This window comes from Pinus tabuliformis, chromosome 5_1, assembly GCF_031772625.1.
Source record: "Pinus tabuliformis cultivar Carrire ecotype Pingquan chromosome 5_1, CPIR1, whole genome shotgun sequence".
NCBI lineage: Eukaryota > Viridiplantae > Streptophyta > Pinopsida > Pinales > Pinaceae > Pinus > Pinus tabuliformis.
The window spans coordinates 149442059-149454859 of NC_142305.1; the positions used below are offsets into that span (position 1 = coordinate 149442059).

A 12801-nucleotide genomic window follows, 5' to 3' on the forward strand; every position below is an offset into this window, starting at 1 on the left:
ACACAACAGACCGCGAAGCTAAGACACCAATGTTCCAAGAACCAGAAGAGATGAAGGAGATGCAAGATAAAGGAAGTTGGAAGACCATAGAGAAAAAAAGAAAGCTACAGCACCAATCTCGCCAAGAAAGACGAGAAGCCAGACAATTAAGAACTAAGAAAATTATAGGTCCGATAGACCAATTTGGTCTCAGTGGACGTTAACCACCTCCACCATCATCATCATATACAATATTTAGTTAAGTGTTATAAATATTTCTTTCTCATAGAATATTGGATAGATGATAATAGAGTGAACTATAAAGATATTTTTAAATGTTAAGTCACTAGTTCAATTTCCCTTTTATTTAAGTATTATTTTTAGACATAAACATGATGTAGCTTCACCAAAAACCAAACTTATAAAAAAAAAATTAAAAAATTAAATTTTTTGACAATATAAAAATAGATTGCTATCTATCTAAATTTCCCACTTATTTAATTTATATAACCATGTTAATATTATTTATATTCATTTTATTGTTATTATTTTTTTAAATTGTAAATTCTTTCTCCACCATTTTGTTTAAAGCACAACAATCCCTACAATATCATAATCATACTAATTAAACTGAGTGGTAACAATTCATTTATAACTCAACTTCCCTTTTATATTACAAATACATAAATATATATACACTATTATTGTTTTGATAATTAATATAGCATATCCTTTCACAGTTTATATTTTATGTAAAATATTTTAATATGAATGTATACAATTTGTGTGGATTATGAATATAAGGGCACAAAACACCTAATTCACTATTTTTCATAGAAAAAAAATATTATTATATCTATAGTCGCTGGCTCATCCGCTTCTGGAGGGCAAGCTCCTACCCATATCGTCAGTGAAGCCCCAGCTCCCACTGTCCAAGTGGTCCAGGCCTCACCCGATGAGGCTTTGAAGTTTTCTGAAAGTGCCCTAATCTGTCGGTTCAATGGTTTTTGGCCGCAGCTAACAACTCTCCACAATTGGATCTCGAAGGTATGGAAGCCTGTCATTTCTGATGAAATTAATATCTACCCCTGTGCTAGGGATTTCTTTATAGTAGATTTTGAAAATCCTGAAAGCAAACAATGTATTCTAGATTCCGGCCCTTGGTTTTGGGAAAAATTAGGCCTATTCATGAAGCCATGGAACCCATCATTCGATCCCTCTACAACAACCATAACCTCAGCACCAGTTTGGGTGAGATTGCTAAGCCTACCCTTGCATCTCTAGAATCTCTCCTCACTAAAAGCCATTGGAAATGCAATTGGGAAAGTTTACTGCAGGTGCTCAGAAATAGAAGAATACGCTAGAAGCATCTATGCACACATCTGTGTGGAAATGGACTTCAGCGTCGGATTCCCAGCTAAAATAAACCTAACAAGTAAAGACTATGTGTGGAACCAGAAACTCGATTATGAAAGTGTCCTCTTCAGATGTCGATCCTGCTTTGAGACAAACCATCTAGCCAAAAATTGCCCAAAAGCCTCCTAGAAAAATTCTGCTAGAAAAAATCACCACAGATCTACATGGTGGGAAGGAGCACAAAAAGAACACTACACTGTCATCAAAGAAGAATACTCTAGAGAAAGCTCTAAATCACAAGAAATCAGGCAAGAAAAAAACAACTCTCAAAACAAGCAGGGAGAAAGCCCCGCCCAACAAATCAATAGTTATGAGGATTCGAATACCGCACAAAATAAATCTTCATTTAACAGCAAAGCAAATCTCCTAGACCAAACTTCTTCTCTGACTATCTTCAAAAGGACGAACACAATAGATCACAAAGCTAAGACACCAATGTCCCAAGAACCAGAAGAGATGAAAGAGATGCAAGATAAAGGAAGTTGGAAGACCATAGAAAAAAAAAAAAGAAAGCTATAACACCAATCTCGCCAAGAAAGATGAGGAGCTAGATAATTAAAAACTAAGAAATTTGTAGGTCCGATAGAACAATTTGGTCTCTGTGGACGTTAACCACCACCATCATCATATTTATTGAATATATTTTTGATATATAAAAAATGAAATAAGAATATATATATATATATATATATATATATATATATATATATATATATAATTTTAATAAACTTAAATTTAATGTGTATTAGTTGAATATATTTAATGCATTAAATTAGAAATCAATATTGAGGATGTCAATACAAGTTGGAATTTTCTTTCAAAAAATAAATGATATTAGCCCCAATAATTATAATTAATAATACATCATATTTATAAATCAGAGAACAAGATATAAGGTGGAAATCCAACAAAGAAGTCCACTACATTTTTTGTATTATGATGCAATCTTTAAGCTAAAACTTGTATTACATCAATCTTATAGACTCCAACCTACTTGAAGGCTTCAACCCTCATCTATTAGAAACTACAATTTATTGGTTTTCCAGACTTCAACATTAAAGAAGCTCCTCCCCGGATGCGGGTGATGGCATGTCAGACAGGGACGAGCCACATCCCCAGCATGTGCCGCCCCGTGCCAACGTCGCAGAGTAATGGCTCACCGCCGCCGAGGTATAACATTCAGCCGCCCGAGCTCTGGGCATTCAATGCTGCGCAGAGTGAAGCGACGGGGAGGCAGGAAGCAGTTATGGAGGGCTCTGTTCGAGGGAATGTTGAGAGATATTACAGGGAAGACGGATCAATGCAGATGCATTGGCTTGGTAAGGTCTGGGTGGTGCAGGCTCGGAAAGTTTCTGGACGGGTGGGCGCTCTCCTCCCTCAAAACGCAGTCACTGCAATCTGTTATTGTGAATCTGGTGAATGTCTCAGAAAGGAACAGAACTCCAAGAGCAATTGGAGCGAATTTGAGGCGAAAATTGAAGTCTCTCGCTCGGGCAAAGTCTGCTCCGGGTTTGCTACTTCTGTGCGTGGTCTTTGGGCAGTTGAGTTCCGCCCTGCATCATTTTGGGTACTGTTATCCTTTGGCAGTCACAGCGGGGACTTCAAACCCACGCGCTCGGTCCTGGAACAAGCTGAAGAAGACGTGGAGTCTATGGCTCGATTGCGGGAGAGACAACCGAGCAGAAGGGGACCGGGGCGAGGTGCTTCTTCACGCCCCCTGCAGCAGATGTGCACCATCACTGCTGCTGCTGCTACTGCCACAGGAGAGCGAAAGCCACCCCAATTCAAGCCAATCAGTTCATGGAGGTCGGCAGCTCCAGTGGAGGAGAGCCTGTGCTTCCAGCATTTGGCTCAGTCGTTTTCACCTTGGGCAGCTCGAAGGATAGTGCAGGCATCAGTGCACATATCACAGTCCTCTTTACCAAGGTTCCTGAGGAGAATGAAGATGGAAAGCCACCAGTTTCGGCTGAGCTACTTCCAGAAGGCAATCGTGAGGAGAGTCCAGTGCTGCAGCCATCAATTGAAGAAGGAACTTCTGGGAAAGAGCCCAAGCAAGCCCCTCCCCAACTTCCAGAGCAGGAACCCCTGGCCACTGCAAAGGATCCAATGGCAATGTGGGCAGGCATCCCTGAAGGCCAAGGATGGTGCTACGTCGTGGAGGAAGAGCCTGAAGATTGACCCCCAGAAGCACTCTCCAGCCCTCTCTTCTCTCTCTCGGCTACGGTCTAACTCAAAGGTCTCTCTCGGCTACGTTACTGTGTCTGTTTATTTTCAGTTCTTAATTATGTCATGTATTTTGCGGTCATGCGTCTGGGCAAGGTTTCCCGTGAAGTTTTTTGAATGGAAGCCCCTGCGTGGGCCGTATCGCTACTGTCTAAGCTCAATTCTGTTTCATGTTCTGGTATAGCCGTGTCATTACTGTCTTTTGTTTTGGTCTGTTTTGGAAGTGTTTTGGTATGTTCAGGAGGTGCTGCCCCTGCGAGGGAGCATTTTGTGTCAAGCTAAGTCATCCAAGGTGCCACAGTTGGCCCTGGACAGCCTGTCTCTCTGCATGTAAAGTTTACTTGTAAATATAATATAATAGATTAGCTAGTTTTACCGAGAAAAAAAAAACATTAAAGAAGCTCCTACTTTCCAATTTATCAACTATTATTGAAAGAAAGCTATAACTCCTTATTGTGCAATCACTAACTTATACACTCCACTCCTCTCCTCTCGATATATCTTTCCTATAATTTTCAAACTCAAATCATGAAAACGGCCGAATATTACACACGGTGTAAAAGCGTTGCCAAATCACCCTTATCATCCCCACCGCGGCTAAATCAAAACTGCAGATCATTTTATATATAGCCCGAAGGTCCACAAACATGCATAAAGCCTCTTTTTCAACTACCTTTTTAACATATGCCTGTAGCACTTTATAATAATCCTGAAGGCCCAAGGCACCGAACACACAACCTATACATCCTTTCGTTAATCCACATAGGAACTCCGGAAAACTTGCCTCCTAACACTTCTTCCAGTGCTTGATAGGACATCAAACCACAAAAATGTTTTCATCTCTTCACCCTATCCATCTCAGTCTCGCCCTCTCGATACCATTGGTCTTGGCCAAAACCTCATTTTTTAACTCATTTTTTTTCATTGAGGCGAGACGTGACGTGAAACTTCACATCTGTCGATGGAGGAGTTTTCATATTGGGCTTGTCCATGATCATTTCCTTTGTGTGCCATCGCCAAAACGACGGAGGTAAGAAACGTCAACCCCGCGACACCCACTCCCACATATCGCTATGAGAGGGTCCACGTGTCATCAATATTTGGCCCACTTAGCCACCAAAAAATGTCAAATTTGCATGCCACTGTCCTATACTGCCACGTCATCCTAGGCTTACTTCATATTGATGTCAGCTCGAGCTTTTTTATGTCATATTTGTCTGCCACTCAGATTGTGGCATGTGTCTTTATACCATGTCATCTATACTGTGGGGTCCATGGTCGTGATGTCATCTCGACACATGCACTTATATAAAAAGGGCCAAGAAATACAAATGGACATGAAAATTGTCGTCTTGATCTCTTAGTCTGGGGGCCTTAAGACCCTTGGCATAATGCGCTGATGGTAGGGACAAGGGCGATATATGTGGCTCGTGAAGAGAATGCCACTTGTACACCTTATCCTCATGGTGTTTCAATTGGGTGAAATGATCGTGGCCATTTGTAGATTTTTCATTGAATCAACGGGAAACTGAGATTAAATCAAGGACGCCCCTAGTTGCTTGAACATTAACAGAGGAAGGGTCTCTTCATTTATCTTTTAGTGACCATTAACTCCCATGCTCTACTGTTAAAGCGCAACGACTTTGATCTCTACCACTCGGCTAAATAATTGAGGAAACCCCTTGAGTTAGACAGTTAATAGGGGTGGGGGTATTTTATTTGGCCTACCTTGTCGAACCTTTGACTTGTGAATTTTGACAGGCCATAAATCTTGATCTTAAAGATATCATTTTAGAGTGAATTAAGATATTGTTTGGGTCTTGAGATCTGGAGAGATTTAGGATAAATTTTTTTGTCCCAGGGTAAGTATGTCAAAGGACCACTGGAAAGATTCAGGATGGATCAATGAAAGGCTGCAGCAGTACCACTATAGCAAAACATTAAACTTCAGAGTGAGGATGGTTCTAAAGAGGCAGATGTGACACTTTATAGACAACTGGTTGGGAGCTTAATCTACCTAACCACTACTAGACCAAATTTGGCTTATGCAGTCACTGTGCTAAGTAAATACATGTCCAAACCACTTGAGAGTCATTGGAATCCAACAGAAGGTGTTTTAAGGTACCTACAAGGAACTATAGATTATGGTATTATTTATACTGATTCTTCTGATGTTAGATTGACAGGATTTACAGATTCCGACTGGGTTGGAAATGTAGACGATCGCAGATCCATAACAAGCTATGCATTCAGCGTTGGATCCGGGGTGATTACATGGAGCAGTAAAAAAGAGAACACGGTTTCCTTGTCTTCAGCGGAAGCAGAGTATCAAGCTATGTGTGCAACAACATGTGAGACAGTTTGGTTATGGAGACTTCTCCAGCGTGTCAGGGAAGAACAGAAAGATGCAACAACAATCAGATGCAACAACCAGAGTTCAATCAAACTTGCTAATAATCCGGTGTTTCACAAGAACACTAAACACATTGATACACAATTCCACTTTGTTAGGGAGAAAGTTCAATCAAAATAAATCCATCTTGTATATTGTAAAACGTGTGATAATGTTGCAGACATTTTCACTAAGCCTCTTGGCAAAATTAAGTTTGAAATGTTTAGGGAGATGTTAGGCATATTTGTGAACCCCTTCTCCATTAAGGGGGAGTGTTGAAGATAATGGAGAATCCTATAATAGTGTGAGTTGGTTCACAAGACCTTAGGATAGAAATTAGTTTCTATTTCTTAGGGTATGGTTCTAACTTTCCTATTGCTATGTATGCTATATAATATTTGAAGTTTATTGAGAATGTAGAGCTTTCTGCAGAGCCAAACTCTCTTAGTTCAAACTCTCTTTCGTAGCGCTGATCAATGTGTTTTTATTTATTAATTCAAACATCTCATTTTGACACAAACACATATTTATATTTATTTATATTTATAATTCAATGCATGATTAAGAAAATATTTATAATTCAATGCATGATTAAGAGACTTTCACGAAGATTGTGCGAGGTTTTATTAAGAAATATTGTCACTAGATTGTGAGGTTTGAACCTATCGAATAAACTTCAAACCATTATTATTTTAAAATCATCATTATACTAATAGATATCTACCTAGATCATTTTAAATTATTTATAGTCCGCGTTTCAATGAAGTACCAACTCTGTATGTTGATGCTACATTTCAGACAGTGATGTTTACCCGCTTCTCTTCTCCATTAATAATACTCACTCGACTTCTCTGTAAAAGTTAAAATGGTGCTTGTGTCCCGTGTTTGAACCTCGACGAATTAAAACCTCGCTACCAACAAAGAACACTCATGCTGAAGGAATGGGTGAAACCGACAGGTGTCTGATGGCCAAGGCGTTGTAAAATGCTGCTCATTATAAGGTGCACACATCAGGCGTGCCCTGCTTGCGCTTTTTTATAATCACATCTCATGACTTTCGTCATGGTGACACACGGGCCAGGGGTCTGTATAATGTTTCTCATTATAGGGCCCACACATTAGGCGTGGCCTCATATTGTTGGTTGCCTTTTTTAACTATCATATCCCGTGATCCTCTTCATTGCGATACGCTGACAGGTATTTTTTGAATAACTTTCTGCAGCTTTGTCTTGCCGTATATTCTTGGATTTCAACCCTACACGATATGATTTCGAGAAAGGTTCATGCAATTTCTGCAGAAAGAAGACCACCTATTTTTACGACAAGCGCAGCTACCAAAATTGAGGCTGTCAAAAGTTGATAAGCTATCTAGCTTCAAACAGTGTGTTTTTTCCGATTTAGTTATTTATGGTGTATTATTTAGTATTTAATTATTTTAAATTTATAGTAATTCCCTATAAAAATAGATTTTCCCTATAAAAAAATTTTTTTTTTTGAAAAATCAAATATTAATTTAAATACATAAAATAGTCAATATATTTCAAAAGCATAAAAATCATAAAATAAAATACATTTCAAAAGCATAAAAATGAAATATCTTATGTATATGTCTCGGTGGTCTAAACACTTAGGTGGAAAACACCATTTGTGATTAACACTCATTTATGATTATAAAATTATCCTATGTACATCAAAGCAGAATTTAACATTAATTCATATGTCCTGGTGGTTCAAACAGTTAGTGAAAACAATTAGGTGGAAAATACAATTTGTAACCAATACTCATTTGTGATTATAAAATTATAAGATTAACACCTATTTGTGATTATAAGATTATAAAATTACCAGGAAGATTGTAGCATTTTGAGAAATTTACACAATGTGCTACAAATACGATTCTGCACAGCTGCAACAAAGTTGGTCAAAATGTGTCGTTTGTGATGAAAAAGGCACAAGGAAGATTGGAACATTTTGAGAAATTCAGAAACACTTATGTGCAAAACACTATTTGTGATTTATAATCATTTGTGATTATAAGATTACCAAGAAGATTGTAGCATTTTGAGAAATGGACACAATATGCTACAAATACGATTCTGCACAATTGCAACAAAGTTAGGTTAAAATGTGTCAATTGTGATAAAAAAGGAACAAGGAAGATTGCAACATTTTGAGAAATTTATACAATCTATTGCAAATACGGTTCTGCAAAACTGCAACAAAGTTGGCATAAATATGTAATTTTCTTCTTTGGTTGTAGTGCCAGAGATGGTACACACATCTCGGGAAGGGTCATAAAACAATTTAGGTTTCAAATTTCAATTATCCTACCTTCCGAATTACAATGCACCAAGTACGAATCAGTGATGCATTATCTTCTTGAGCGTGAGGCCACATCCCATTGCGGAACGAGGCAGCCTTCCTACTCTGTGAATACCTTCTGCGAACATCACCCCCATTCCCATGAAGAAATGTGCCTCCAAATGGCAATGGAAAGCCCACACACCTGGATTGTCTGCCTTGAACCGCAGAGCAGTCCAACCGTAGGGAAACAGAGGCACCGTGTTACGTAGTGGAGGATTTCTCAAGTTGAATTTCTTTGGATCCTCTCGAGGATCGAACACGCCGTCGCCGTAACCGAGAATCCAGAAATCGTGACCGTGCAGGTGCCATGGATGAATCTCCGAGTTATTTGCAGTGAGTGTGTTTGCATTCTGGAGAATCACATCTACCACAGAGTTCAGCGCGAATACGTACACGCCATTCCCTTCAGTGGCATTTGGGTTGGTGGGAGGGATGGTGATGTTGTAGTCTCGGGGCTGGTAAACGTCCGGAGGGGGTGTGGGGTCGAAGGCGCCGTGGATTCTGTATTTCATGGCGGCCAGGTATGGAGTGGGAGGAGGAACCAGCGATATGTTGTTGATGGCCCATTTTATGAATCCATTGATCTTGTTCTGGGTGTTCAGTAAGATCAACTGTCTGGTAGATTTCATAGGAGGAGGCTCTTCGTGTCCGTGGAGGGCCAGGAACTTCTTGGTTAAGGTCTTACTATAGGTAAAGTCATTCCAGAGAGGGCTTGGAGGAGGCGGCGTGGTGGGTAGCTTGGTGGAGCGATTAGGCAAATAGTTCAGAATTGCCAGACCCGTAGGTGTATGTGGCTGCCGCGCTCTCACATTTATAGCTGCCCAGTAGTTTTTTGACGGATCCTGGTCGGCCCTGAGTAAAACTGAGTATGATTCTCCCGAATAGACGTCCAGATTCTCCAACTCCACCGGTTCCACGTAGTGCCCGTCCGCCTCCACAACGGTCATGTTATGTCCCTGAAAAACAGGGAACAAATAGTTTGTTCATGCTTTTTTAACCTTTGCTTCAGATGAAACAATGTAGAATCCATGAATATGTTAGTTCACCTGAATCAGAAAATTAAGAGCCGATAAGGAGGCTACGCTAGCGATGCGCAGGCGGTATGTCCAACCAGGCTTCACTGGTAGAATGTAGTGCGAGCATTGATCGCTGGTAGCATTGTAAGTTATACTGTTGCCTGCCGAGAAATTGTATTTTCCTCGGCCCTCCATCAACAGAGACTGCAATATCAACCCAGAAATTCAACAATCCATACCATCAATCGGGTATTCGAGCCAGAGAACTTGGATGAAGTAGAGTCAAATATGTACCTGAGGCTCCCCAACCCAGTTAAAGGGATTGGATGAAAGACCCACAGCCTGTTGGTAAGTACTAGCGTGCCACCAGTCATTGAGGAGGATGCTCAGTTCCCCGTCATAGGTGAAAGGCTCTGTTTTCGCGGAGTCAACTATCAATGACCCATACAAACCGGCGGACCGTTGGAGACCATAGTGGCCATGATAAAAGTATGTGCCGGGCTGCATATGCTTAATACCATGAGCACATTGTTTTCTTAAAGAATCAACCGACCATTCTCAGATGAAATGTAGGTATAAAAGATGAAGAACATACTCTGTCAACAACGAATTTGTAGCTATAAGTCTCGCCTGGTTGGATTGCACATTGAGACATGGAAGCCGTTCCATCGCTCCACGGAGTTCCTTTCTAAATCACAGGATTAGTACTGAATAAATGTATATAAAGCTATGAAAGATAGGTAAAGTGTTCATCTGAAATGTTGGACACCTTATTATCAATCTAACGAAATTAGACTCAACAACAACAAGAATCAATCAACCAAAAACAATTAGCTGTTGCAGAATTCTTTTGATGGAGACAGACTCATACCTGCCGAATTCCATGCCAGTGAATGACAACATTTTCGGTGGGCATCTGGTTCTCTAAATCAACAACCACAGTGTCTCCCTCCCTAGCTCTGATCGTTGGACCCGGATACTGCCCATTAATGGAGATGACCGTCACTTGCATACAGTCAGGGGACCAGTTTTGGTAACTGAGCTTCCATTTATGGTGATGGAGTGTTGCGTCAGACACAGGTTCCATTGCCAAAATCGTCATCACCGCAAACACAAACCGGGAGGCCCAGCTGAAGAAATGTGAAGCTCCCGAATCCATCGTTGCACAGTTCCAAAACTGCCGACTCCACAAATGCAGGCGAAAATGTTGCATATGGGAATTCAAACGGATGAGCTCCGATGTTGGCCTAGTATAAATCTGCTGAAAGCTGCAGCCTCAGCAGAATGACTAACTGAACTCTGTCAACAAATATTTGCACCTCTGAACTGGGCAAATTTCAGTCCCCAGCGCTTGCACCGGCGCTGGCCTACTTATATAGGCTGGGTGCATTTCTTTAATGTCATTTATTTCCTTATAGGTTTACATTTATAAAGTTTCGGGTCCATTTCTGATGTAAATGATCTAATTATAAGTTTTCAAATTATTATTATTAAGTTAATTGATAAATGTTAAGTAATTTTGAATAAACAGTAATCAAGTGTATTATTGAAATATTTAAAAAAATTTAAATTACTGGTTCAATTTTGGTCCTATTCAAATGTTATTATTAAACATGACATCAGTTCAATTCCAATCCTGTTCAAATATTATTATTAAACATAACTATGATATAACCTTATGATGACTGTTATTATTAAACATAACTATGATATAACCATATTATTACTAAACTTTAAAAAAATGTGGATATAGCTCCCATCTAATTAATTACTAATGCAAATAATATAGATAACTCTGTGACACCTCAATCTTTTGGGAACCATCTATTTCTCAAAGAAAATAATTCCTCACATTTTCGTTGATGTCATACAGAAATGTCGGTTCACTTGATACGAATTTTTAACCATGAACAAATCGTTTCAGTGCAGTCAATTTTTTGGTGGTTGGATTTTATTTTTTATTTTGGTGATTCAATTTTTCTTGACATAGTTAATTTGTATTTTTAATGTACAAATCAATTTTATTGGGTTTAAATCAATTTAATTTTGAAAAATATATATTTTAATTAAATTATATTTATATTTAATATATAAATCAATTTGATTGTGAAAATCTTTAAAATTATATTTAATATATAAATCAATTTAATTTAAAAAGAAACATTTTATTATATAATATAAATTTGCAAATCCCACCAATCTCTATCATATTTTTGATAAAATTTATTAGAAAATATTTTAAAAACAAAATTAGTTAGAAAATATATCTGAAAATATATTCCATTGCAATAAAATATTATATATTCATAAACTATGTATTTATCTATCTTCCAGTGTATGTATTTATATGTATTTAATTTACTTTGTAAAGCATGTAAACGTTTCAGGTTAAGAATAGACCTGGTGTACTTAGTGGTTTTAGAATGAAATCAACCATATCAGATCCGGTTACCAATTTTACTAATAAAAAAATTTGATAATGAGGTAATTATTGATAGTGAAGTTTAATTTTGATTTAAATAAATACTAATTCAAATTATATATACATAACTTTTGTGAGGCTTCAAGCCTTCCATTTCTTAATTCAAATTATATATACATAACTTTTGTGAGGTTTCAACCCTGCCATTTCCTAAGGAAAAAAATCCACATACTCATTTCATTTCTGACGTCATACCAAGGTTTTCTGATGTCATTCCTTCAGTGACAAGTTACAAAAGAAAATGTCAGATCACTTTTGTCAGATTGCTTCAATGACTTTCTAACTGTGAACAAATGGTTTTGGGAGGATCTTGCGGTGCGGAAATGATATGCGCGTCGCTGTGGATCGTTTTGGTCCGAAACGGCGGACATCATGAACACCACCTTTTCTGTCACCACGGCCAACACGTTGTTCTTCCACAGTTGAAAGGTCGTTGTTGCAGAGAATCCAAAGCTCCCAACGTGTCGTCAGGAGCTGCAGTAAAAGCCCCCTGAAACAGCTGTATCTCACCACACCACATCACCACACTCTAAATCTATCGAGTGCGTGCCACTTCTTACGACAGATTATATAAGCGATCGATCAAGATTTAAAGTTGCGCCCCCTTTTTTATTATTATAACTAGATATATATTTTGAATTATCCCAAATTTATATGCTATCTTGCAGATATAGGATTTTAGATTCTAATATGAATGGATTTTGATAATGAAATGAGTAGGCTGCATAGTTATTAGCATTTGTGTTTTGATTTAAAAATGCTGCTCCTTTTTTAATAACTATATATGGATTTTCAATATCTTAATTTCATATATAGGATTTTAGAGATTAATATGAATGGACTTTGATTAAAAGGAGCAGGTTCGATAGTTATTAGTTTTTGTGTTTTGATTTATTGAGAAAACGAGGGATTTTAGTTTTTTGGGTTAA

The 12801-nt window shown here is 38.3% G+C and overlaps 1 protein-coding gene across 1 annotated transcript; it reads right to left on the reverse strand.

Annotated features, from left to right (window-relative positions):
* Window positions 1-8125: 8125 nt before the first annotated feature.
* Window positions 8126-10769, reverse strand: LOC149163859 (L-ascorbate oxidase-like). The gene is made up of 5 exons (XM_089430828.1): window positions 10262-10769; window positions 9986-10078; window positions 9685-9891; window positions 9421-9594; window positions 8126-9330 (listed from the first exon to the last, which is right to left on the reverse strand). The coding sequence occupies exons 1-5, from the start codon at window positions 10601-10603 to the stop codon at window positions 8371-8373; spliced, it is 1776 nt and encodes a 591-aa protein (XP_089286954.1). The 5' UTR covers window positions 10604-10769; the 3' UTR covers window positions 8126-8370.
* Between the last annotated feature and the right edge of the window lie 2032 nt (window positions 10770-12801).

What these genes read in the sequence shown, in the direction of transcription:
- LOC149163859 (XM_089430828.1), bottom strand. Translation starts at nt 10,603, where the DNA reads ATGCAACATTTTCGCCTGCATTTGTGGAGTCGGCAGTTTTGGAACTGT. An exon ending in ACAAATTCGTTGTTGACAGA is followed by an intron (nt 9,892 to 9,985) that starts GTATGTTCTTCA and finishes AAGCATATGCAG; the next exon opens with CCCGGCACATACTTTTATCA. An exon ending in CTCTTAATTTTCTGATTCAG is followed by an intron (nt 9,331 to 9,420) that starts GTGAACTAACAT and finishes CCTGTTTTTCAG; the next exon opens with GGACATAACATGACCGTTGT.